The sequence below is a fragment of the Drosophila biarmipes genome, chromosome 3L (assembly GCF_025231255.1).
Source record: "Drosophila biarmipes strain raj3 chromosome 3L, RU_DBia_V1.1, whole genome shotgun sequence".
NCBI classification, from domain to species: domain Eukaryota; kingdom Metazoa; phylum Arthropoda; class Insecta; order Diptera; family Drosophilidae; genus Drosophila; species Drosophila biarmipes.
Genome location: NC_066613.1, coordinates 353,229 through 380,707, shown reverse-complemented (window position 1 = coordinate 380,707; position 27,479 = coordinate 353,229). Strand labels below are relative to the sequence as shown.

The following is a 27,479-nucleotide window of genomic DNA, read 5'->3' as shown; positions in this document are numbered from 1 at the left end:
AGTAACCAAATTATCTGCCGAATCAGGTCGACTAGTGCGTTTATTTCTGCTTGGCAATCAGCGTACTGCAGGTGCTCGATATACAATTTTACAAAACGATTCATTTCGGCAATTGATTACTGATCTAGATCCGCGTGCGCTAATTGACCGCCGCCTCGCACCAATGTTAAAGTACGGGTTCCGAAAGTTCTATCTCTGATAAACGTACTAAGCTCTTTCAGTCAGAAGTCTGCAACGCAGGGAAGAAGACGTTTCCGACCCCATGAAATCAATATATATTAAAAATTTTATTTCCAAGCTAAGAAGCTTATATGTTAAAAAACACCAAAGATATAATTTTTTTTTTTTCCCCCTATAGCTCCTACTGGAGCTATAAGATATAGTTGTCCGATCCGGCTGGTTCCGACTTATATACTACCTGCAATAGAAATAAGACTTTTGGGAAAGTTTCAGCCCGATAGCTTCAAAACTGAGAGACTAGTTTGCGTACAAACGGACAGACAGGCAGACGGACAGACGGACATGGCTAGATCGACTCGTCTAGTGATGCTGATCAAGAATATTTATATTTTTTGGGTTCAGAAACGTTTCCTTCACTGCGTTGCAAACTTCCGACTGAAATCATTATACCCTCTGCAAGGGTATAAAAATGAAATCAGAATGAAATATTTTTTTTTAATATCACTGAAGTCAGCAACAATCCTTAAAAATTTCACATGGTGTTACTTAAGTTGATTATTTCTTATAACTGCAAGGGTATACAAACTTCCGGTTGACGAATTTAGTTTCCTTTCTTGTTCCACATTTTTCAAGTCCTGCCGTAAATAAAATGAAAGATAAATGTTGAAAATCTCATAAATTTTATATAGGACAAATCATTTTCTACTACTTGTAGCAACTGATTATGATGATGATTATGATTATGAGACAACAACAACCACGTATGCGAATACTGATGGTTTTATTTCGAGTTGGTTTTTGAAGGGCGTGTCAGCCATGTGGTGATAAACTGGCCTTGGCTCGAGTCTATAGACAAAAACGAAGGGCTTTCGAACCGAAGCGTCGCTGGATTGAAGTTAGGCGGGACGTGTCGCCAGAATGCAGTTGGAGCCAGTACGTGAAACCATTTTGCGAATGTTTAAAGCATGATGACACCGTCTTCCAACGATGTAGTACGTCGGCGACCAGAGATTTTGAATAATCTTTGCAAGATTATAAATTGGCACTGCAATTTCACTCAAGTGACAAACTGAGTGAAACACACACGTACGAATTTAGATTTGAGGGTTGCCAGATTGCGATAGTCGCATCGCTGCAGTTGTTTAGTCTTTGGCACTTAGTTTGCAAATATCACAGTTTTGAAGAACTGGCAGGGGCAGGGACGGCTGGAAGCAGGGGCGAGAAAGGGGCTTACATGGCTCCAGCAACCTGAAACAAAAATAGGAGGTCTAGTGCGGAGACAAAAAAACAACACTTTACCGTACTTACTTGCTGCAAAGCGAATTCTAAGTCCTCTCCGCTCCCGCATTCGAGGGTTGCCAGCGTGAAGCCCTAGTCAGCTGGCTGAGGGAGAAGTGAGCAAATTAAATTGAAAACTCACCTAGAAATGTTGCAAAATTTACAGAATATCCACTTATTTGCACTGGACAATAGTGCGATCAATGAGCACAAGGAAATATCGGGTAGGGTGAGTATCGCGGCGAGCAATACGCCGCATCTGCGATATCGGGTGATGAATATCGATTTCGTGAGCATGCACTCTGGGTAACGATAACTGATTAGTATCGGTACCGAGTGGGAACAAATGGCTACAAGAAGGACGACCAGGGCTGTATATACTCAACGGAGTTAAAAGCGTCGAGGGACCTTAGAGTGAGCAACGTGGGAGCGCCGAGGGAATCGGAAAGAGCGTCGCAAGGACTCGAAAGCTAGGATACACAAGAACACGCCGGAGAGTAGGATCGACGATTTTTTTAAGTTTGCCGAAGTAAAGGTGGAAATATGAGAAGTTAAATAATTCCACACAAATCCCAGCAGCAGTAGCATCAGCCCACTTACCAGGTACGCGGCAAATTCGAGAGAGTTTGGAATACTTGAGTGTTTGGCGAACGTAATAGTTTAGATACCAATGATGGAGAACAAGAGAGTTTGAAGACCAAGACATTGGACTCTGGCCTGAACTTTGGACCAAGAGAGAAGGTGCCAGATCTCAGCAGCGAAGCGGCACACAGGCGTGCCACATGCATCACGGGAACCAGCGGGGCGGCAGCACTAGGCAGGAGGAAAATCGGAAAATCAGGACAAGAAAGTCGTGAGCTCGGAGTTAAGCCTGCCTTAACACAGTGTACCTCGCGCCAAGCACTGCGTTGGCGTATCCCGGCGTAAGCCCCGTACGTCAAGTGGAATTGAGCAGGTCCTGGCGCGATCAGCCAGAAGGGAGAGGGATCAGTACGGTCTCGAGTGGAAATTTCAAGGAGACCAAACGGTTTTGACTCGTTAAGTCCTGGATCGGCGTATGCCCGAGAACCCGAGCACCAAAAGCCACGCAACGACCAGCTACGCAGCCAGGAGCAGTTCGCAGGGCACCGCCATCAGCAAGCATGACATCACATCGCGACAGCCACACAAGACAGATCGAGCCTCGCAGGAACGGCACGGACAGCAAGCGAAAGGGTGAGGCTAGGGTGGAACGTTCGTTCCTGGCGTTTGCCTTGACGACTGTCTGCACGATCTGAGTAGAAACCCCAGGGGGACCATCCGACACAAAGCAAGGGACAGGCGGTCGTGTGTCAAAACGAGTGATCCTGGTGGGCGCGTCATTCTGTTTACCCTAGTCTGAGAACGGCGACGCTTCCCTAAGCGACTGGGACAAGCGGTAAGCAGAAATCTTCAGGGAGCTAAGAGGCTAGAGGACATCGAGGCAACCAGAACCGTCGAAGACACCAAAAGCCACAAGTGGGTATATCAAGGACATACGAGTTACCAAGCCATCTGTAATCATACCGGCAATAAACCTACCAAAAACCCACCACGTCTGTGCTTTCTCACTGAACTACTGGGTTGTCACGTTTATATAAATTTGGTGGAACGAACACTGAATTAGTTCCTTACAATTTTGTAATCTAAACATTTTGAAATAAATAAACAGAGGCGGAGGCGCTACCGTTTAGCTAAGAAGATGCAAAAATGTACATGTGGCTCAGATGGCAGCAGATGCACCCACTTCCACATATTTGATGACGTAGCACCTCTCAACCAGGAAACTGGAAATCAAGCTCAGCACTAACGCGAAAGCCGAAACTTAAACAAAGGGCACTTACATATTTTGCATAGGTTAGTATAAGAGAATTGTATGTTCTTTCGGGAGCTGAGATCTGATGGCCAACGCTGAATAATATAGAAATCAGTCTTGTTCATTGACCAACCGAGTTTACTCCTTTTCAAAAACGCTCCGATAAATATATTTTAAAACTTATGTCTGCGTCCAGACCGAATATCCCAGCCTAGACTAAGCTGATATTATATGATGGTTCATTTGATGAAATTCAATATGAAATCGGCCTTGATACGGCACATATCAAATTGATATGATCGAAATGTTATCAGTATCAGTATCACTTTTTTCTAGAAAAAAGCTTTGACAAAGCTTTGACAAAGCTTTTTTGGTCACAATCAAGCGTTGGCTCAGAGGGCTAGCGCTTCGTTTTTGATACACAGGCCTGAGGGTTAGTGGTTCGATTCCTCCCCGCGACAAATTTATTTTTATTTTTTTATTGAAATCTGAAATCATTTAAATGCAGCTTTGGACATTTCAGATATTATTCTTAAACACTTAAGCATACTCTGCCTTGGGGCGTAATTGAACCTGTTACCTTCAGCATCAGAGAGAGACACCATAGCAGCTGGTCTATCGCCATGAAAACCATGTTAGTGCAAGCGAGACAACATGTTTGAAGTAAGCCAAGTCGAATTTCGAATAGGTCTATTTCGCTTCCACTCATGTAATTAGCGCCGCCATATTGCTCTATCCTCTCTTTTTCGATGTCAAAAAATTTTCAAAAAGAGCGAATTCGTGAAAATAAAATTTTTTGGTATCAATTTGACATTATTTCATGGTAAAATTGATATTTGTCGAAAAAACACAAACTTACCATGCGCATATCAAATTGATCTTGGCGCATTTTTTTTTCTGTGTAAGCGAAAACCAGCACCTTCTTCTGATCATAGGACGTAGTTGGGTCATAGATCTTCAAATTATGTTAGTTTTGCCAGAATCCATGTTTTGAAGAATTAACCCAATAAAGTTGTCAATGCCCAAAACGCAAGGTTGCTAAATTACATTCAATTTAACGAAACAAATTTTCGATTAAGCCACACACACCTACGTCTATAGAATTCGCACATTTTATTTCGATTAATGCTCAATGTTTCTTACATATTAAAATGTCTACAAAAGCTCTTTTTTAAATTTTAGCATAACAGCTAATGGACCCTTTGGAGGAAGCTGTCGAGTGCATGGAACCGTGCCGCCACTCACCCACTGCAGCTCGGAAGAAATAGCAGCCGTCCCTGACATGGATATTAGTAGTTTAGGGATTAAGAGTCCCATTCTAAGCAATCCCGCATTTTCTCACTCGAAATGTCTCCCGAAAATTCATAAAAGCTGCTTTTGTGTGCGCTTTATAGCGGAGCATACTAAACTGCAAGAGGATTCAACAAAAGTAAGTTAATTCATGATTAGGTATAATATTGGAAAGCTTGTTCTTTTACCCTTTACCATTTGAAGTAAATTGTATGGCATTCGAGAAATTAAAATTAACGGAAAACAGTTGTGTGACACAGGTCGAGCTTTGGGGATAAAACTATTTTTGTACATAATCTGGTCGATTTTTTAACAATAAAAGTGTGTTTAACTCACGCAAGCCAATAACCCAATCGTCCACGCTGACAACGCACAGTGGATGAAATATATTTCTTAGCAGAACAATAAAACGAACGGTGATTTCATATTTGGGGTCTCTAATTCGTACGCACTACGAATAGCGAGAGAAGTGCGTGTCCGATCGTCGTCAAATAAAATTAATATTGAATATAAAGGTCTCTAATATAAAACTGAATAATGTTTATGTTATTGGTGTATTTTTGTATATACATAAATTTCAGATAAAGAAAAAGTTGTGAGTCCCGTCTCACCCTTTGATGAAACTACCCTTCAGTTCTGCAGTTTCGTCGCCCGGACATGTCCAAGCGCAAAAGCGGTTTTTTTTCTGCCTCAAACTGTATGCTGCTGTCGACGTCAGCAGAGAATTCACGGAGCAGCGTAGAAGACTTCCGACAAAAAAAGAGAGCCAGATCTTCGGATATTACCCTCTTTTTCTGTGCTTTATAATCTGCCTGCCCTCGGCTCTTAGAGACCAACCTTCGGCCGATGGTCTTTTTTGCGTATCTCCATTATGTTTAGAAATAAACCAAAAAAAAGACCTAGTGCATTCTGTTTGAGTTATGAAAACAGAAGCAGCGGCTGTTGAAATTTTGCGCTGCGACACATTTAAATTTATTAATAAAAGTAATATATTTTGAAAAAAAAAATCAAGTCAGGTAATTGCTTCCTTAAGTTGAAGATGTTGTGCGTTGATCCACGTTTAAAGAACGTCCCATAACCCAAAATATCTAGTTCCGTTACTTGAAAGTGGCGTAATGAAATCCATCAAAGGGTTTTAATTAGTTTGAAAAGGTAAATATACAAGTATACAACTAAAACACATTTTTTTAAGCACGTGTTGGACAGGAAATCCGCGGACCCGGAACGAAAAGCGATGTTAAATATTAAAAACAAATTTAAAAAAAAAAACATAGACTTGCAAATAATAGTTGTAATTCTACAAAAAATTTTAATTATACAAATTAAACAAAATATAGCTAAAAGTAAAGTAAAGTAAAGTTCTTAAGTTCTGATAAACCGACTTCTGTCATTAAAGATTCATTTTACAGGTAATAGAATGCCCTTTATTGAACACAGTTATACAAAACTGAACGTTTGAAAAATATGAAAAAATCGCTGGCAAAAATGGCTTTTTAAATATACACGCCTAAAAACCGAAATTAAATTTATGTTTTCTTCTTCTTTAACGAAGAATATGAGCCATTGATCGATACAAGCCCAAATTCAGTATTTGGCAGCAGCGGCCGTAAAGCATTATTTTAAATTTTCACTGCTGGGGAAAAAAGCAACGATATCGTCCCTAAATGTCCTTAATTTACTGATGGAACCGCTAATCATGCTCATGATTAACAGCTCCTAAATTGTACGAAAAAAAAGAGAGAGTCGAGAAAATAAATTTGTTACGACATATGCACTCCTGCCAAAAACAAACAAAGTCATAACAAACATTACTTTTAAGGGCTTATGATAGCTTACCCATAGTCCTATAGTTTTTAAGTAGGTCCCTCACATAACTTTGTTAATTTTCAGTTTTGTTATTTCAAAAAAAGTTTTCTACCACCATTTCCATTTTGCCGCCGTTTTTGACTAGGCCTAATTTTATATGGAGCGGTGGGAGAGTTATATTTTCTTTTTCTATTATTGGTATGTATTTTATATTGGTTTTGCCAATCACTGCGCGTTTTCTTGCTTTTCATTTTTGCTGTGAGTCTGCTCGGCTGTCCCAAAGACAAAGTCAGCCCTTAAACTTTCCTTGCTGCCTTCAAATAAATAAAAAATAAAAATAAAAAAAAACAAATGCTTTTTTGTTTTGTAAAATATTTCGAACATATTTAGTGGCGACTTCTATAAATTCACGATTTAAAATTCGGATTTAAATAGCCATGCTGCTTCATTCGAAAATCTTTTTTTGATTAAAAAGTCATGCTGCTTCATTCGATAATCTCTAATTCGTTGATTTCTAATTCGATCATTGCATAATAACAAGCTTTTCGACAAAAATTAAAATGATTTCCTCGTAACTGTAATCGCATACTTTATACCTTGTGCAACACTAATAGCAAGGCAAATGACGTTATGCATACTAGTTTCACCAAATTCTGACGTTCCCCAACACTGAAGATTTGAAACCATTATTAACGGTCGCTTCTCCCGAGTACTAAACTTGGGTATATTCGTTTAAACATTTTTAAAAAATTGATTTACAGAGGAATTGTTGATCAAGGATCATATTCTTTGTTAAAGTTCAGCGTTAAAAAAAAACAAAACTAATTTCCGTTTTAGGGCGTGTATTTTTTATGAAGCCTGCCAGCGTTTTTGAGTTTTTTTTCCAACATATTCACTTAATGCTGGGTGCAATAAAGTTAAAGGGCATTCTATTACCTTTAAAATGAGTCTTTGATAACCAAATTCGGTTTAACAGAACTAAAGTTAGAAAATAAATAAGTGCTAAGAAGTTTTTAACTCTTTATACAAAAATGGCACTATTCAAAAAATGTTTAGTGCCCTGTTCTGATACAGGGTAAGGTACCTTACCGGAAAAAGCAGGTTGCCTTAATGGCGTATTTCATTGATTTTTCTTTTTGGTAAACTGATGTATTTAAGGAATTATAAACAAATTAAAAGCCCATAACAACTGTAGTATCCATTGACAACAACAACTGGAGCAGCCAGAGACAACAACACCAATTTACCATACAAGTACTTTCTTGAGCACTATAAATTAATTAATTTATGAAAAACAATGTTCCGCTTAAAACTAAACTTAACTTAAAAATGTCTTTTCCTCCGATAATTTTAAACTAAAAGGTATATCAGGCAGGCAGAAGGAAGCGTTTCCGACCCCATAAAGTATATATATACTTGACCAGGATCACAAGCCGAGTCGGTCTATCCATGTCCGTCTGTCCGTATGAACGCTAAGATTTCGGGAACCACGGCATGCAGATTCCTGGGCTTCCTGCGCAGCGCAACTTTGTTTCAGCAGGGTGCAATTCACGAAAGACTGTAGCGCCTGCATCTATAATGCTAGAAAGAAATTTAACTTAAATATATTGCTCTCGTTAATACCTATAGTTTTATCCAATAAACGTTTTGCCTCGACCACTCTAATGCTCACAAACCGCACAAAACTGTGCTGGCCACAGTATTCAAGCTAGCACATTTTTTTAGTCTTATAAATAAATGTCCCACTCTTCAGTTTACAAATGGCCAAAATGTTTAAAACTGTCTGTCGCCCACATTACCAAATATTGAAATAGCAGGTAGGTGGCGCTATTCAATATCGCCTTGTTGATTATATATCTCCACTTCTCTTTTGAGAAATGACTGTGCCGGCCACAGAATTCATGCTAAAACATTTTTTAGTCTTATAAATACCTATCGATTGGCCCACTTTAACGTTCAGAAATGGCCAAAACGTTTAAATCAGTCTTTCGCCCATACTACCAAATATTGAAATAGCGCTTTGTTGCTTATATACCTTAATTTCTCTTTTGCTATTTTATCTCTTATTTATTTGTTATTGTAGAGGTACCTGATAACTCGGTACAATAATTTAGTATATATTTAATAGCATGTAAGATATTTCTGCTTTAAGGTAGTCTGGTTTCATGAACTTAGGCTCTCTCTCTTTCTTCTGACCACGAGCTGTCGACATGACATGACACGGCAGTCGTTTATAACTGCATTGATTTCCGAAATTTTTACTTCTACTTTTTACTGATCATAAATATATAATTAGGTGTTTGCACCATAAGTTTAAAATAAAAAAAATATTTGAATTTGTTCTTAAACTGGTTACAATAAGTTTTAGTTTGAAAAAACACCGACTTCCTATTGACAAATCTCAAACGGAACTCACTTTCTAACTCCTACTTCATTTACGATTTTACCTCGTTCTTAAGCTTTAATGCTTTTGATTGAGTGATTTTATTGTTACTGAGTGACTTTCTAAATTGGACTTTCGATTCCAGAATTGGGAACAGAAATCTGTGTATCCTAAACTTCAGTTCCGAAAAAAAAGAAAGTGAAGAAGAAGTGACGCTCCTTATAAAAAATTGTAAGTGTAATTGTAAACTTTGAAGTCACTTCGGATTTCACTTGTTCGTTATACTCATTCGTTGTATGGCCTGTCACCTGCAAGTGACACGTCAGAAAATATGTAACAGGTAGATGGAAGCGTTTTCGACCCCATATCTTGCCATGTTCGCCTGTCCCTCTGCCCGTCCGTCTGTATGAACGCTGAGATCTCGGAAACTATAAGAGCTCGAATATTCATATTCACGGTTAAATAAATTTGGTTGGAAGAACCACTTAATCTACTCAGCTAGCCGCACGAATCTCGTAGCGTGCAGAACAAAATTAGATCGATTAGTTCGCACAGAGCCCTAATGTCGCCCTGGACGGCAGATAAGAAGACATGAGAAAAGCATTATCAGATTATTACTCCGAGACAGATAACGACCCATAACTTGTTGACATCTGGGCCGAGCTAGAAGCTAGAAGAAGTATCACGTTAACGAACGCATAAGGGGACATGCCATGTCCGCGAATGGTCGTTCAGGTTCGATGGGGCGGAAAAACCGTTCGAATGCAGAATGCTGGTTTTCGAAGTCGTCTTTTTAATACACACTGCTAAGTTAACTAGAGTTGCCTCAAATTGTCATTTCAGAAGACTTGAAATAAGGCAATCATAGTAGTTGTGTTCCTAAAAACGCACTTCTGCACTCCAATGTTTCGGTCAATCCCGGACGATCCCCAAATTCTCGGAATTGTTAAATTCGCATTATTGGTATTAAGTTTAAACATAGAAGTGTTCTTTTAATTTCTTACATAAAATAGTTCCTATTACAATGACTTTAGAGGACCAACAGTTTTTTAATCATTCATTGAATTGCTCTATTTGTCAGAAAGTGTTGGGGAATATTAGGGTTATAGATCATTGTCATTTCACAAATGCTTAAGAGGTGCAGCCCGCTTTACCTGTAACTTGGATAATATAATAAAGAAAATCATACCAGTATTTTTTCATATATGAGTGTAATTAATTTTTTAAAGAATTAGGAAAGATGTCTGATATGTTTTCCGTAATACCAATAAATGAGGAAAACTACACTTCGGTTAAATAAAAGTTTTATTGGAAACAGGTTTAAAATTCGTTTTCTGAATACATACAGACTTAGCCCTCAAGTCTAGAAACCTTAGCATCTAAGAAGGCTATTATTTCCCTATGAATATTTAGATTCCGCTAATAGACTCGAGCAAACTTTCCTTCCATCAAGGAAACCATTCTATAATAGTTTAAAGGAATGGTCTCATTAAGGTTATGATCACGCCTTTAAGGTTTATTCACATATTTTATGTTTTACTCTAAAAGACTACTAAGAACTATATTTAAAAATTGATGCATTCCCTTTAACGGACATTTTTAAAATTTTCCGAAAAAATTGTATACAAATTTATTTACTTACCCAGCTCAGTATTTTATAAAAACCACAAATATTCTACTTAAATTGCTGACAGATATATTTATGTTTAGATTTATTCAAAATGGCAATATTGTATTATATACAAAAAAGCAAATAATAAATATTTGTCAGATTATGATTCCTCGTAGGAGTCTTCATTTTTAATGTATGTGGATGCCAATAACTTGTAGGGAGGACCCCGAGCGCAGGGTCTATATTAAGCTTGTTAGTAAATGGAAAGCTTCGGATAGCACCAAGACGGGACAAAAAGCATATTGTGCAAAGACTTTAAACAATGTTTAGATCAAAAGCACACAAACAAACAAAATAAAACGTTAAGGTAACAAAAATATAGACCATGGTACGACATGAATAAAAAGAAAGGAGAAACGCTATAGTCGATGAACTCGACTTTTACATACCCAGCTCAGAAGAGCAAAAGAGAAATGATGATATAGACCCACCTAACCTAATGTGGGCGGCAGAAAGAATATATCATTTTGGCTATTTGTGGGCGTTAGAGTGCGTGGCAAACTTTTTTTTAGGTCAATCGATATGTTTTGATAAGACTAAAACATTTCGGAACAAATATTTTTCCTACCAGACTTTTGGTCTGTTTTTGGGCCTTAAAGAGGGCGTGGCAAAAACTTGTTGGGACCAATACATTTATTTTAATTTTTCTATTATTCTATTAATTTTTCTATTATTAAAGCTTCAGGCGGTACAGTGTGGGCGATAGAGTGTGGATTGCACCCAGATAAAAAAAACTTGCGCCGCGGAAGAAGCCCAGGAATCTGCATGCCAAGTCCTATTACTTTTTATTAATACCTTAAAATTGAATAAACGTATTTAGCGCTATTATCAGTTTTCAGGCTTTTAGGTGCTCCATGACCCAATTTAAATATTCTTTCCATGGCTTGAGAAACACTTTTCGATTTTAGTGCTTTACTCCCATGCCTTCAGTCCGTACCCATGTCCGTCCGTTTCTACGCAAACTAGTCTCTCAGTTTTAAAGCTATCGGGCTGAAACTTTTCCAAAAGTCTTATTTCTATTGCAGGTTGTATATAAGTCAGACGCAGCCGGATCGGACAATTATATCTTATATCTTCCACTGGGAATAATCGGAAAAATAAATGTTTAAAAATTATATCTTTGATGTTTTTTAACACATAACCTCCTACGCTTGGAAATAATATTTTAAAATTATTCCTGAATTTCGCATTACATTTTATTAAAATCGGACTACTATATCATATAGCTGCCATAAGAACGATCGGAAAATTGGTGGGAAAATAATATGAAATAATTATATCTTTGGTGTATTTTAACGTATAACCTCCTAGGCTTGGTAGTAACATTTTTTAATTAGTTCTGAGTTTCGAATTAAATTTTTATTAAAATCGGACGACTATATTATATTGCTGTTATAGGAATGGTCGGAAAATGTGTGAAAACTTAAGAATAAAAAAAAACTTAAAAAAAGTTTTTTAATCGTGGATCAACGAACAACATCTTGGACTTAGGGAACCATTTTATTATTTTTAGATTAAATATCACTTTTAATAATAAATCAAAATGTGTCGCAGCGCACAATTTAAAGAGCCGCTCCTTCTCTTTTCATAATTCTGATAGATTGCAACAGGGGTTCTTCATATATTTGTTGTTTTCTAAACATAACGGAGAGGCGAAAACAAAAGAACCGGCAGGAGCTTTTCTTTAAGAGCCAGGGAAGGCAAATTATAAGACAGGCACTCTTCTTCGCTGTGCCGGCTTCTCTGCAGAAGCCTACTGCAAACTGAAGGGTATTCTAAAGTCTTTTGTACGGCTTTGCAAAAATTGGGACGCCTGTGTAGATGAGCGAGATAGCAGGATAGAGGGAGAGAGAAGGAAGCAAAGCAACATTTTCAACATTTACATTTACATTTTCTTACTCCTGGTTTTTGGTATTCTAATGTCTTTATAATTCATAAATCCTGGTTTTTGGTATTCTAATGTCTTTATAATTCATAAATCAAGTACGAAATCAAATTAAATGCTGGTATCGCAAGTAGCTATTAAAAGCGGTTGCGGAGGTTTTTTAGGCGGTTTTAAATGTATTTTGTATGAGTTGTTTTTAATTGCAAGCGTATACTCATCCCATAACCAGTGTGTTTGGTATTCCACGGATCCCTCCCGTTTTATTGCATTTCAAATATTGTGACCCCTCTTTATCTTCTGAGAATGAGCAGGAGAAAGTGAACGTGCGTACCCACGAACCCGAATCTCACCCCCTACCCACGAGTCCTTGCTCATGACTGCTTGTGCGCGAAGGTGTGAAATTTTAATTTTGTGAGTTTTGTTCAAAATGTGCAGTTTTTATTTTAGAACACAGAAAATTATAATAATTTTTTAATGGTTGCATCGCGACATCTTATGCCAATGCTGGCCCGACCTTAACTGACCATTTATTCATATCTTGCTTACACAGAGATTGCCTTTCCTTAACCTATGTCGAAGTTGCACACCTTCGATATTTACCTACATCCAGACCCCTCCTACACCACGTTCACCCCCGGTAACTTGTTATCAATCCTTGTGTTCCTTTTCCTTCTAATAACCATTCTACTGGGGTATTGGGCTGCTCCTTATGTTCGAGAACCAATCGGATTAGTTCTAGGATTACAACATGCCTGTATGCACTCCCTGTAGATGTCAACCTGTTAAGTGAACATTATGGACTATAAAAATGACACCACTCAAATTGCTCAGGATCAGTTCTTCAAATGCCTCAGTACTGTATTCTAATAAAATAATTAGATCCACATCGGTCCTTGCAATCGCGCCTAACAATCCTAATCGTGCTTCTTACCTTTTAAACGAGTGGGTGAAAATTGTTAACAACATTATCGTGCTTTTTACTTTTATAACGAGTGGGTGAAAATTGTTAACAACATATAACAATATATTTTTTTAATAAAAATATTAAAACCAAAACCCTAAAAATGTAGTCATTCGTTGCTTGTGATTTGTGCACCTAAAATGTGGAGATGAGTGAGTTTGCACTCCCTGTAGATGTCAACCTGTTAAGTGAACATTCTGGACTATAAAAATGACACCACTCAAATTGCTCAGGATCAGTTCTTCAAATGCCTCAGTACTGTATTCTAATAAAATAATTAGATCCACATCGGTCCTTGCAATCGCGCCTAACAATTCTAATCGTGCTTCTTACCTTTTAAACGAGTGGGTGAAAATTGTTAACAACATTATCGTGCTTTTTACTTTTATAACGAGTGGGTGAAAATTGTTAACAACATATAACAATATATTTTTTTAATAAAAATATTAAAACCAAAACCCTAAAAATGTAGTCATTCGTTGCTTGTGATTTGTGCACCTAAAATGTGGAGATGAGTGAGTTTGCACTCCCTGTAGATGTCAACCTGTTAAGTGAACATTCTGGACTATAAAAATGACACCACTCAAATTGCTCAGGATCAGTTCTTCAAATGCCTCAGTACTGTATTCTAATAAAATAATTAGATCCACATCGGTCCTTGCAATCGCGCCTAACAATTCTAATCGTGCTTCTTACCTTTTAAACGAGTGGGTGAAAATTGTTAACAACATTATCGTGCTTTTTACTTTTATAACGAGTGGGTGAAAATTGTTAGCAACATATAACAATATATTTTTTTAATAAAAATATTAAAACCAAAACCCTAAAAATGTAGTCATTCGTTGCTTGTGATTTGTGCACCTAAAATGTGGAGATGAGTGAGTTTGAAACTCATTATGCTCAGTGCTCAAGGCCTCGGAATGCCTTCGAGGTTTTAATGTGGAAATCAAAAATAAGGTGTGACTTATGCTCTACCTTAGTTCATAATTATGAATTTGATGAGCACTATCAAAATTGTAATGGACCTATAAATGCATTCAATGTTTTAATGAATGTTGAAGAACGGCAACCACAAAACAGAAGGCAAAATCATTTGGACGATCATCCCACAACATCATCAAATGCTCTCAAACGGATGAGAATGGATGAGGGTAAGGATGCACTCATACAAGGAAAAAAAGCTAAGATTAGCGAAAATAAAAATGATTTAAAATTAGAACTTTTATGTCCTACTTGTGGTGATAAATATCTTGCATCAAGGGAACGTCAACATATATTGACCGATATGCATAAAAATGCATCAGCCAGAGAAGTAAAAAATAATGATAACATCATTTTTTTTAACTCTCAAATTGTTTTGCCTGTTAAATCATATCGAATCAATAGTACAATCCAAAACACTATTGATTTAAAAGATTTTTATCAGCTTTGCCAAAAAAATATAATTGAAATTATAAAGCATTGCATGATAGAATATAGAGCCATTAAATTGAACGTAAGAGTTTATGGTACCTATATTAAACAAACAGACGAAGGAGTTACTGTTGAAACAACAAAACATTTTGGGACATCATATAAATCTGTATACCAAAATGAAAGCATTATCGATGAACTTAATATGGCAGTAGATAGCTTACTAGCATCGAGCAGTGAGTTTCAAGAAAAAGACTCTGGTTGGGCAATAAAAAATTGCAATTATTTTGAAATTACTATAATAAAGCTAGAAAACATTCCTGCTAGCGGACACATTCAGGCCCCAAAGAATATAAGAGCCCGAAATTCACTTAATAACGTACAGAATACTGACGTATTTTATTTCCAATGGTGCATACTGGTATTCATAGCTAACAAAACTAATGAGAGTGCTACCCTTACAACAGCAAAGCAAAAAAGTATTCACGAGAGAAAATGACAAAGCCCACAACTTACCACATTAATATTAGTAATGAAATAATTGTATATGACGGAATAAGATTGGATTTTTCAGGAATCGAGTTTCCAATAACGAATAAAGGGATTATCCATTTCGAGAAAAATAATAAAGATTTCAGTATAAATGTTTATGAGATCGACGCTGATGGTGATAAAATTATCGGCCCAACGTTTAGAACCGAATGTATTCAATAATAAATAACGTAAACCAGGACAGTATGCATTACGCTTACATTACAAGTGCAAAAAGATTATGCTACTCACAGCATTCCAAGGCAAAATCAGGAGGATATTTTTGTAATAACTGTCTACAGTTTTTCGTTTTACCCTAAACCAAACACTACAACTTCATTCAAGAGCTTTCATAAAAAATTATCTCCTCCGGTGGTGATACATGCCGATATTGAGGCTGTTCTTGAAATCTATAGAACATGCCTAAATTCGCCTTCAACGTCGTCAACAACAAAAGTGCAGAAGCATACTGTATGTGTCGTATCATTTTATATAGCACATAAATATAATCCGGATCTTAACGAATTGTGGACATATGAAGGTATGTAAAAAACAATAAATAATTAATTTCTTAGTATTTTAAAAACTAATTCAAATTTTGTATAATTTTATAGGCGCTGACTGCATACAAAAATTCTGCAACTCATTAAAGGAAAAAACTACGAGCTTGTTTTACATGTACTGGTCGACCCCCAAAAACCCGATTGCTAGCACAATCCATGAACAGGAAGGAAATTGCTATGCCTGTGAAAAGGAAATAAACGCTGACGACCTGGACAAATATTTTGATCAATTTTACATGGGTCCAATTCATAAAAATTTTAAGCCAAAGTACAAATTAAGTGATCCCTTCTTTCCTGTAGTATTTTATAACTTATCTAAATATGGCATACATTTATTCATTACTGAATTAGAAGGAGACTTAAGCCCCATACACTGTAAGATAGAACTTTATATAGCGCTAACACAGACAATTAAAATAAATCGATATATCAATTCGATTAGATTTTTAAATTCTAGTTTAGAAAAACTATCGAGCTACATGGAGGACAAAGATTTTAAAATTCTAAGTACTAAGTTTCAGGGAGAAAAATTCAAGCATATGCGTAGGAAGGGTGTTTTCCCTTACGACTATTTAGATAGTTTTGAAAATTTTGAGGATACCCAGCTTCCTGACATTGACAGTTTTTACAATTCTCTCACCGAAGAAAATTGTAGTATAGATGATTACAATTTTGCACAAAAGGTTCGGAAAACTTTCAACTGTAATGCTATAAAAGATTATATAAAACTTTATTTAGAAAGTGATGTTTTAATTTTGACTGATGTTTTCGAAAATTTTAGAAAAATTTGTCAGAAAATGTATAAGCTAGACCCTATTAACTATGTTACAGCACCGTCAATATCTTGGGATGCTATGCTCAAGTATACTAATGTAAATTTAGAACTTATTAGTGACGGAGACATGTACAACTTTTAATTGATTTAAACACTGATCAAAGAAAACTAGCAGAAAATTATTTAAAAACAATTTTTTTTTAAGTTAATGAACAATGCAGTATACGGGAAAACAATGGAAAATGTCGCCAAGCGTAGAAATATAGTATTAGTAAAATATTATAAATCAAGACAAAATTCGCCAGGCTTCAGGCAACGCATAGCTAGACATGACTTCCATAGCGTTGAGATATTTGGGACAGATCTTGCATGGATTGAATCAACACCATCAAAAATTATGTATGATAAGCCAATATACATAGGAGTTGCTGTTTTAGAATTATCTAAATGGTTAATGTATGAATTTTATTATAATTTTCTATTACTTAAAAGTCCTTCTTCGAAAATAATTGTTATGGATACAGATTCATTTATTTTATCTTCAGAGGAAGACTTTTACGAAGCTATAAAAGAAAATCCTGAACGATTCGATACCTCAAATTATAAACTAGAAAACCAATTAAATATAGTTCAAGCTAATAATAGGGAACCTGGCAAAATGAAGGATGAACATGCAGGTAGGGTTATGATTTCTTTTGCTGGACTTAAGGCTAAGGCATACTCTTGTTTAGTTGATAAGGAAGGAAACCTCTATACTGAAATTATGAATAAAATAAGTCTTAATTATAAGGATGATAAGAGATATATTTTACCAGATAATTGTAATACATTGGCTCATGGTCATTATAATATTGAACATATATTAAGTAGAAGTCAAAATTAAACCCGTTATTAAATAAATGTTTATATGTTTATATTATAAGAATAAAAATTTGTAAATAAAACAGATTTCATTGCCTCTGCTACATCCAGGGCAGACTTTGACTAAACTGCCTCGGCGTATGCATTCTTTGAGAACGTGTCAATAACGGTCAGTAAATATCTAAAGCCCTTATTTTCTTTTCAAAACGGTATCATTTCAACTAAATCAATTTGCCATGTGTTTAGTCAATAATGCTTGCTTATATACAAGAACATCCCCTTTTATTTCTGAACGCATCTTTTTTGAAATTTCAAACATAATCGTGTTATGTGCTATTTGCACATCCTTATCATAGGTACCTTCTTAATCAGAAAGTTGGATATCAAATTTTTGTAAAGATACACACTTAGGAATAATATGATTATTCTAAAGATATATTTCTTGCTGTTTTAATATGGAGTTCCAACATAAAAATGTAGTAAAAAGTATGCCTAATCTTAGTAATGATCTCCAGGACTCAGAATCAAACTCAATTTTGTTATCATACTGATTAATCACAAAAACGTACTGATTATCTGATTTACTAAATCTAAAGTTACATTTTATGGAGTGCAAGCACGGATTATATCAGGCATCAAGAAGTCATACTGGTCCAGTTTCAACTGAATAAATTCCTTATATGCAAGCAGTTGTATCCATTCGTCTTTGTCAAATCCAATGAAATTATTTTTACTTTGCTGCATCCAAACCATCGGCAAAAATTTTCGAGTAGTTCACAGACCACATTTTAATTTTAAGTTATGAAAAACATAATACTCGAATCTAAAAATGACTTCGTGGTCCTGTTTCTTTCGAGAAGTTTTATTTCTTTTAGTTACACACATGTCCATCAGGTAAGACTACTTTAAATAAACTGTAAATATGTTCTAGTCTTACCAGTATATAAAGGAGAAAGCCCTAGCAAGCACACCCTCAGTTGATTAAAAAATCTCTACCAATGATGAACGCAGTCGAGCGTAATTCAAGCATTATAGTAGATTTTCAATATGTACTTGGTAACAAGAAACAAGTTTTCGTTAAGGAGCTGGCGTTTATGCCTGCTGGAACTGTTATACCTAATTTTTTCCATTTCAAACCGCCATATAACATAAAAGAATTGGATAATGGAGCTCTTAAGCGGCAGCACTTTAACCAGCAGAACGTAAACGGATTGGATTGGTCAACTGGAGATATTACATACACAAGTCTTGAAGAAATACTCACACCACTCAATAAGTATCACACAGTTCTTGTTCGTGGTGAAATTAAAAAGAATTTTTAAATCCAGTATTTATCAACAAACATTATCGATATAGATATTGGAAGAAGTTTAACTCAACTACCCAATTTTTTTACGAATTGTAGAATACACAAGAAAAAACTTCCACTTCGATGTTCATTAAATAATTTATTTAAGCTGTTTGTATTCTTAGAAAACACCAATTATGAAATATATAGTAATGGTGACACATGTGTTTAAAATTTAGTAAAAAGAAATTCATGGTCCTATCAGGTTGTCTCTTATTATGGATTCTTTTAAGAGATTTTTTGGAAATGATCCCCGTAAAAATGGATACACGCAACTTATTTATTGTAACTATTGCAGATCTGATACTCATTTCGAGAAGAAGTGCTCCAAGAAACGCGATCAAGAGAATATTAATAAAACCTAGTATATCTTTGTGAGGAGTTGAAAAACTCCACACAAATCTCAGCAGCGGATGGCCGGCCGCTCACCAGGTACGCGGCGAATTTGCATAGTTGCGGCGCGGCGAAGAGCGATGGGAGAACGAGAGAGTTCGGAGATCGAGGACGCAGAACGAGAGAGTTTGGAGATCGAGGACGGAGAACGTGAGAGTTCGGAGAACGTAAGAGTTTGGAGAGGAAGAGAGTTTGGAGAGGAATAGAGTTTGGAAACAAGGGAATTTGCAGAGCGAGAGAGTTTGGAGAGCAAGAGGGTACGGAGACCAAGAGAGTTTGGAGACCAACAATGGACAAGAGGGTCAAACAGGAGCCATGGACTTTGAACCCGGTGTGGAGAGTTTTGGCGGGCCGTGTGCAAAAATAACGGTTCCCAGAGGCCCTATATAAACCCGCAGGGCGCAGGCAAGAGGGATCATTGAGTCGAGAGCAGTCAGTCAAGAGCGAGCAGTCAGTCGAGAGCATCAGTCGACTACGATCGTCAAGAGTTAAGACAAGCAGTCGAACGAACACCAACCAAGCAAACTACGAGGAAGCCACACCAGGGCGAGTCGTCGGAAACAGCGCCATGGGACCCTACAAGGAGCAAGATTGTCACGTCGAGACGTTTGGGATTGGGATTACTAGGAATCTCCGAACTGAGACACAGGTGGCTGAGGTATAAGGAGGCACCACACTGTTTTCCTGTTCTTTCCTGCCAATGAAGTCCTGGCGTTACGCCTGGAGGGTCTACTAGACTTAGAACAGTGAAAGCCGGCGATTTGAAATCGTGAGCTCGGGGTAAGCCTGTCGAGCCCCAGTGTACCTCGCCCAAGCACTACGCGGACGTATCCCGGCGTGAGCCCAGTGCGCCAAGTGGAGTTGAGCGGGTCCTGCCGCGATCAGCCAGAAGGGAGAGAAGTCCCGGAGTGGCGCAACAGAACCCTGAGAGTCAGAAGCCAGAAGGGAGAGAAGTCCCGGATCGGCGTATGCCCACGAACCCAGCACAGAAATCAAGACGTACAGCCACCCTGTCAGGAGCGGTCGGGTATCGAGAGGAGTGATCCTGGAGAGCTCGTCAGTCTGTTCACCCTAGTCTGAGAACGGTGACGCTTCCCTAAGCCCGCACGGCTGACCCCATAGCGAGTCTGAATCGTGGCCGAGCAGTCACCGAGCCAATCGCGTCAGGAGCAAGCAGCGGTCAAGGATCTTCAAGGAGCGACAAGACAACCCACACCGTCGGAGACAGCGAGACAAGCAAGTTATAAAGCCGATTGCAGCTATACCCGCAATAAACCCGCTCCGATCCCGAGAATTCTGTGCTTTTTCACTGAACTACTGGGCGGTCACTTTTATATAAATTTGGTGGGACGAACACACACAGTCTACTGAGCTAGCCGCACAAATTCCGTAGCGAGCAGAAACTAAAGAAATCAGTTCGTTACATCTGGCGCCCAAAACGTGATTGTCCCAGCGGTGAAAGCAACATAAACAGAATGGGAAAGAATGGGATCTACCGCCTTAAGAAAGAGAGGACCATCCATGTGAGCGAGCTGAAACAACAACAAACACAGAAGCGAGCAGCTACAAGCAGATACGTTAGACAAAAGGCAACAGTAAAGTTTCAAAGAATCTCAAAGGATACTACGAAAGGAGTCCAAGGATATCTCCAAGGATACCCAAAGGACACGAGAAAAAGGGGCCAAGGATAGCTCCAAGGATACCCAAAGGACACGAGGAAACGGGGCCAAGGATAGCTCCAAGGATACCCAAAGGCCACTAGGAAAAGGGTCCAAGGATAGCTCCAAGGGTGCCCAAAGGATACGAGGAAAAGAGCCCGAGGATAATTCCAAGGATGCTCAGGGATACGAAGGAAGGAACCCAAGGATAGCTCCAAGGACTCTCAAAGGACACAGATAAAACTCGAAGGATTCTCCACAAGGCACTACGATACAATCATTCAGTACAAGCTGATGAGCACATACAAGGAGACGGGTGTGAGATCAGAGTACTTACGTAGTGGCAAGGACAAGTGGAAACGCCGGGCTGAGGGTTACGAAAAAACTAAACTCCGGCCGATAGGTGCGCGGGCATAAACAATTTGCAAAATCACAGGGAAGGGGGCGCCTCGATAGGCGGTCGATTGGCACTGGACGATAGTGCGAGAAAAATGGAAATATCGGTGATGATGAACATCGCGGCGAGCAAGTGGCAACACCGCACCTGCGATATCTATATCGTGAGCAGGCCCTCTGGGTATCGATAGCCGATTAGTATCGGTGCCCAGTGGGAATCGGCGCGGGAGATTTAAAATTGCTATGCGGAGGACGACCGGCGATGAACGCCGGAGAGTGGGAGCACTGATTTTCTAAAATCTTTCCCGAAGTAAGGGGGGAATGTGAGGAGTTGAATAACTCCACACAAATCCCAGCAGCGGATGGCCGGCCGCTCACCAGGTACGCGGCGAATTTGCGTAGTGGCGGCGCGCCGAGGAGCGATGGGAGAACGAGAGAGTTTGGAGATCGAGGACGGAGAACGAGAGTTCGGAGATCGAGGACGGAGAACGTGAGAGTTCGGAGAACGTAAGAGTTTGGAGAGGAAGAGAGTTTGGAGAGGAATAGAGTTTGGAGACAAGGGAATTTGCAGAGCGAGAGAGTTTGGAGAGCAAGAGGGTACGGAGACCAAGAGAGTTTGGAGACCAACAATGGAGAAGGAGAGAGCGAAGACTTGGCGGGCGGAGCGAGAGTGCCGTGTGCAAAAAGGAGTAACGGGACGCCGCCGGACTTTCGACGCGGCCGTGAACTTTGGACCGAGAAAGAAGGTGCCACATCTCGGCAGCGGTGCGGCACACAAACATGCCGCATGGGTCTCCGGGATCAGCACGGCAGCTGAAACTGCGCCGTGGGAGCCTACAAGGAGCAAGATTGTCACGTCGAGACGTTTGGGATTGGGATTACTAGGAATCTCCGAACTGAGACACAGGTGGCTGAGGTATAAGGAGGCACCACACTGTTCTTCTGTTCTTTCCTGCCAACGAAGTCCTGGCGTTACGCCTGGAGGGTCTACTAGACTTAGAACAGTGAAAGCCGGCGATTTGAAATCGTGAGCTCGTGGGTAAGCCTGTCGAGCCCCAGTGTACCTTGCCCAAGCACTACGCGGACGTATCCCGGCGTTAGCCCAGTGCGCCAAGGGGAGTTGAGCAGGTCCTGGAAGTCCCGGAGCGGCGCGAAAGAACCCCGAAAGTAGCGAGCCAGAAGGGAGAGAAGTCCCGGAGCGGCGCAACAGAACCCCGAGAGTCAGAAGGGAGAGAAGTCCTGGATCGGCGTATGCCCACGAACCCAGCACAGAAGTCAAGACGTATAGCCAACCTGTCAGGAGCAGTTCGCAGGACATCGCCACCAGCAAGCAGGACACCACACCGCAACAGCCACGCAAGGAGGATCGAGCCCGCAGGAACGGCACGGACAGTATGCGAAAGGGTGAGGCTAGGGTGGAACGTTCGTTTACACGAGGCACGCCTTGACTGTCCGCACGATCTGAGCGGAAGCCCGTGGGACCATCAGCAAGGGACAAGCAAGGGACAAGAGGTCGGGTATCGAGAGGAGTGATCCTGGAGAGCTCGTCAGTCTGTTCACCCTAGTCTGAGAACGGTGACGCTTCCCTAAGCCCGCACGGCTGACCCCATAGCGAGTCTGAATCGTGGCCGAGCAGTCACCGAGCCAATCGCGTCAGGAGCAAGCAGCGGTCAAGGATCTTCAAGGAGCGACAAGGCAACCCACACCGTCGGAGACAGCGAGACAAGCAAAATATAAAGCCGACTGCAGCTATACCCGCAATAAACCCGCTCCGAGCCCGAGAATTCTGTGCTTTTTCACTGAACTACTGGGCGGTCACTTTTATATAAATTTGGTGGGACGAACACACACAATCTACTGAGCTAGCCGCACAAATACCGTAGCGAGCAGAAACTAAAGAAATCAGTTCGTTACAACTTAAAAACATTATATAAGCAATTAGTAATAATATAATATATTAAAATTCATTCCGAATAAAATAAATTTTTTAATAAAAAATGTTTACACACTTTAAACATCTTTTTACAATGCTTATTTGTGGACCCTCAGGATCGGGAAAAACAACCTTTTTAGAAAATCTAATCACCAAAAAGAATGTTTTTTTTTAATATTTCAATAAATCGAATTATTTGGTGTTATGCAGAGGAGAGTGCTAAGCCCAATTTCGAAAAGATTGAATATTTTAAAGGAGTCCCTAAAACAGTTGAAAATGAAACGAATGAACCAATTCTTTTAATATTGGATGACTTGATGATGGGAGCCTATAATAAAAATGTGTGTGAGCTGTTTACAAAAGGATCACACCATAGGAATTTATCAGTAATAGTGGTAACTTAGAATATATTTCATAAATCTTCGCACACCAGAGGTATTTCACTAAATACCAAATACATTGTTGCTTTCAAAAATCCTCATGATAAGCTTCAATTTTAATGTTTAGCAAAACAAATTTACCCAGAAAACCCCACGGTGTTATTTAGAATATATAAAGAAGCAACGGAGCAACCTCACGGATATTTACTTATTGATGTCACTCAGGGCATTAACGATCTCATAAAATTTAGATCTGACATTTTTAATTCAGAATATTCTGTGTGCTATTCAAATAAAAATGGTTTACAAAAAGAGCCTAAATCGCTTGAAAGCGAACAAACATTTATTGTATGTGCTCAAAAAGGCCGACAATAGACTACGTAAGGCAATTATAAGCAATAGTAATAGTGACCAAAACAATAGTAGAGATTGTATTGAACACATTACAGGGAAACCATAAAGTTACTAAATTCCATCTTAATGCTCTAAAAAAGTATAAAAATGCATTGCGCTACCTTTCGTGCCCAAATCGTACATTAAACTCAAAGAGAAAAGTCCTTATTCAAAAAGGGGTATTTCTACCGATTCTAATAACTTCATTGCTTTCTGGAATTTTTGGAAAACTATTAAAAAAAGATTAAGAATAAACATAATTAAAGCAAAGTAATTTTAATGCATCCTAACAGCTATCAGAAATTGATAAACAATGATAGGGGAAATGAATTAATAAATATAAAAATTTTACCAATATTAAATAATAACAAAATAAGTGATTTCGATCAGTGGATCAAAATTCGTCAAGAATTAAGTTACTATCAAAATAAAAAACTTAATAAATCATGGAATTTTCAAAATGAACAAAAAGCGAATCCTATTAAAACCAAATCAATTGAATCCCAAACCACTGATTGGATTGATATAAAACCCAGCACATCAAAATCAACATCAAAGTACGATCACTCACGTCCGGAAAAATTTAAGTTTCCCGATTTACCACCTGAAAGTGATAATGAGGATTTTAGTTCAAATAAAAAAGAAAATGTTGTATCAGATAAACGAAAAGTGAGTGATACCTCTTTTTTAGATAGTGAAACAGATAAAAAGAAAGTAGGATTAGAGAAACCAGTGCTCAAAGTGAAGCTTAATGAACGACAATGCAAATTCAAAGCAAAACTACAAAAATTGAAAACGAAAACTTTACCTTATCAAAACTTTAAATATGTAACAGGACGTGAAAGGTTAATGCGATCGGTTAGAACAAAAAATCCAGTACAAACTGGTAAAAATAAATTAAATTGGATTTCGTATCATTAACTTCCATAAATATCAAATATGGGTTATTTAAATGAGATTTTTATCACATTGTTAAGTAACGACTCAATGAATGTATTTCCTGACAACGTAAAGTGTGCATTTACAAAAATTGTTAACATTCCAGAAGACATGAACGATGACTGGGAAGTCGGTATTTCAGACATATATTTGAATAATTACATTAAATATACACCTAACCAAGATAAAAATGTCGTTGAAGAAACCGAGTTTGTTAGTCTTGTAAATGCTGAAACATTTAGGTATAAAAATGTATCCGTTAAAACGAATACTCCTGAAAATGGATTGATTTTTATTTACACTGACATAATAAAACCAAGGTCAGTAAGTAGTAAAAGACCGCGATGTCTTCGTGTAATGCATTATAATGGAATGGAAAGAAATATTCAATTTAAAAATATTGAATATTACCCTTTGGACATATGGTCGCCAAATGAAATCTAAATACTCATTACTGATTCCAATGGATATAAGGTACCATTTGAAACTTCAGCTGTTCCCATTTTCGTTACTCTTCACTTTAGAAGAAGAAGAAGGTCAGGACTATAAATAATGCATACCCAAATATTATTTATTTAGAACCAAAATAGTCATCATGGTGAAATCTTATCAGGATTATTATGTAAATCAGTGTGGTGGGGGCTTAAGCAACATCGGAAGTCTTTACATATCTCCCCATATAGTGCAACAAGGACGAGGAATAGGAAATTTTTTTAGCGGTCTTTTTAATTACATAAAACCACTTTTTCTTTCGGGCATAACTGCTATAAAAAATCAGGCTGCTGAGACTGGTAAGGCTGTAATCAATGAATTTGGGAGAAAGCCTTTAAGAAATATAATTCAAGAACAAAGTAAAATTGCTTTACAAAATCTTTCAAATAAAGCAATTGATAAAATTACCCGTTTTCAAAGTGGAAGTGGAAAAAGAAATAAAAGGCTAGGTAATAAGAAAAAACGACTTCATTATACATCTAAACGACCACGTAAACATACCCAAACGCAACATAAAAAAAAAAAATCAACAAGAAAATTAAATATTAAAGATATTTTTTCTAAAGCAAAATGAGTACGCATATCGAATGTATGAAAAGTGAATTAGATTTGTTTGCGGCACACCCCACGCAAAGTTCTATTCTAAGAACTGAAGAAGTCTCATACAACCCAATTGCTTCTTTGGACGGTGCCTCTTCAATCGAATTTGTTTGCTTGGGAAATGGTGAAACGTATCGAGATTTATCCAGTGTTTATTTACGACTTGTTGTGCAACTTAAAAAAAATGATAACAACAGCATTGAAGGAAATGCTGTTGGTGTTGTAAACAATATTCTACATTCAATATTTAGAAGTTCGTCAGCTTATTTAAATAATATACTGGTATCGCAAAGTGATAATAATTATCACTATAGAGCGTATTTGCAAACAATTTTAAACTATGGGAGTGACGCCTCTGAAAGTCACTTGGCCTCCCAAGGTTATTTTCCCAATTTTGGAAGAATAACAGCAGGGAAATATGTTTATCCGGACTCGAATGAAACCCTTAAAAATATGTTTCAAAATAGTAACAAGGTTGAGTTATTCGGAAAAGTTCATGGAGATATTTTCAATCAAACCAAACTGCTTGTTAACAATGTTGATTTAAGAATCAATTTCAATATTGAAAAAACAGCGTTTAATTTAATGGAAACTGTTACTGAATCAAATTTAAAGATACTTGAAGCACAACTTTTCATGAACCACATAACAGTTAACCCAACCATTTTATTGGCTCATCATCATGTTTTACAAACAAAAAATGCTCTGTACCCATTCAGCAAGGTTAAAGTCAAATCATTTACAATATATCCGGGCAACAATACACTGTCGATAGACAACGCAGTTATTGGTCAAATACCAAATTTTCTGGCCTTTTGTATGGTTAAGAACCGCTCATACTCGGGAAACAGAGGCTTAGACCCATTTCAATTTAAACATTTTAAAATTCAACGCTTTAACTTATTGGTTAACGGAGTTCAAGTTCCTTCCCAGGCTCTGGAGTTCGATTACTCGAACGCTGAAAAGGTTCAAAGCTCAAGAGGTTATAATATGCTTTTTAGATTATGTGGAATTTAACATTACGATCGCTCCAGGGACAAAGTTTATAATGGAATACAAACTTCGAATGGATCAACTCTTTTTCCGCTAAATCCTCCAAAGTAGCTTTTAGGAACGTCATCCTTTGTAGGTGTTGCTCGAATTGAAATTGTCTTCAAATTGCATAAAGAATATTTTTATCTCTTGAGCGTATATTTTTAATGAAAACTATTTCTTTTTGAGACTGATTTAGGATTGTTGTTGGATTTAAAAACTCAGCTCTTCATATTTCAGAATCTTATTTACTTAACTTATTTACTGATAAAAATTCAATTTGAGCACAACTATATCTGTTCAGATCTTTTTCTTTATATACCATATGAGTTATTCCATTCTCATTTAATTTCCTAAATGGTGTCTTTTAGGTAGAAATATCCAAACATCTTTATCGTCCTTATCAGTTAAATACAGAGCTAATTTAGTTCCATATGGTGTCTTTTTCAGCTTATACTCAAATCCAATACATAGATTTTCAAT

General features: G+C 37.8%; 1 protein-coding gene across 19 annotated transcripts in view; it reads left to right on the top strand.

The window, feature by feature from the left end:
• LOC108035863 (acetylcholine receptor subunit alpha-like) overlaps positions 1 to 27,479 on the top strand; it is a 604,633-nt gene that overhangs the window by 389,657 nt on the left and 187,497 nt on the right. For all 19 annotated transcript variants that reach the window (XR_007763683.1, XR_007763682.1, XM_050886180.1 and 16 more), the window contains one exon: positions 4,475 to 4,721. Coding sequence is in view for 17 of the 19 variants with exons in the window: in XM_050886180.1 (XP_050742137.1) it covers positions 4,475 to 4,721 (247 nt within the window). In the remaining 2 variants the exon portion in view is untranslated. The remainder of the gene's footprint in view (positions 1 to 4,474; positions 4,722 to 27,479) is intronic.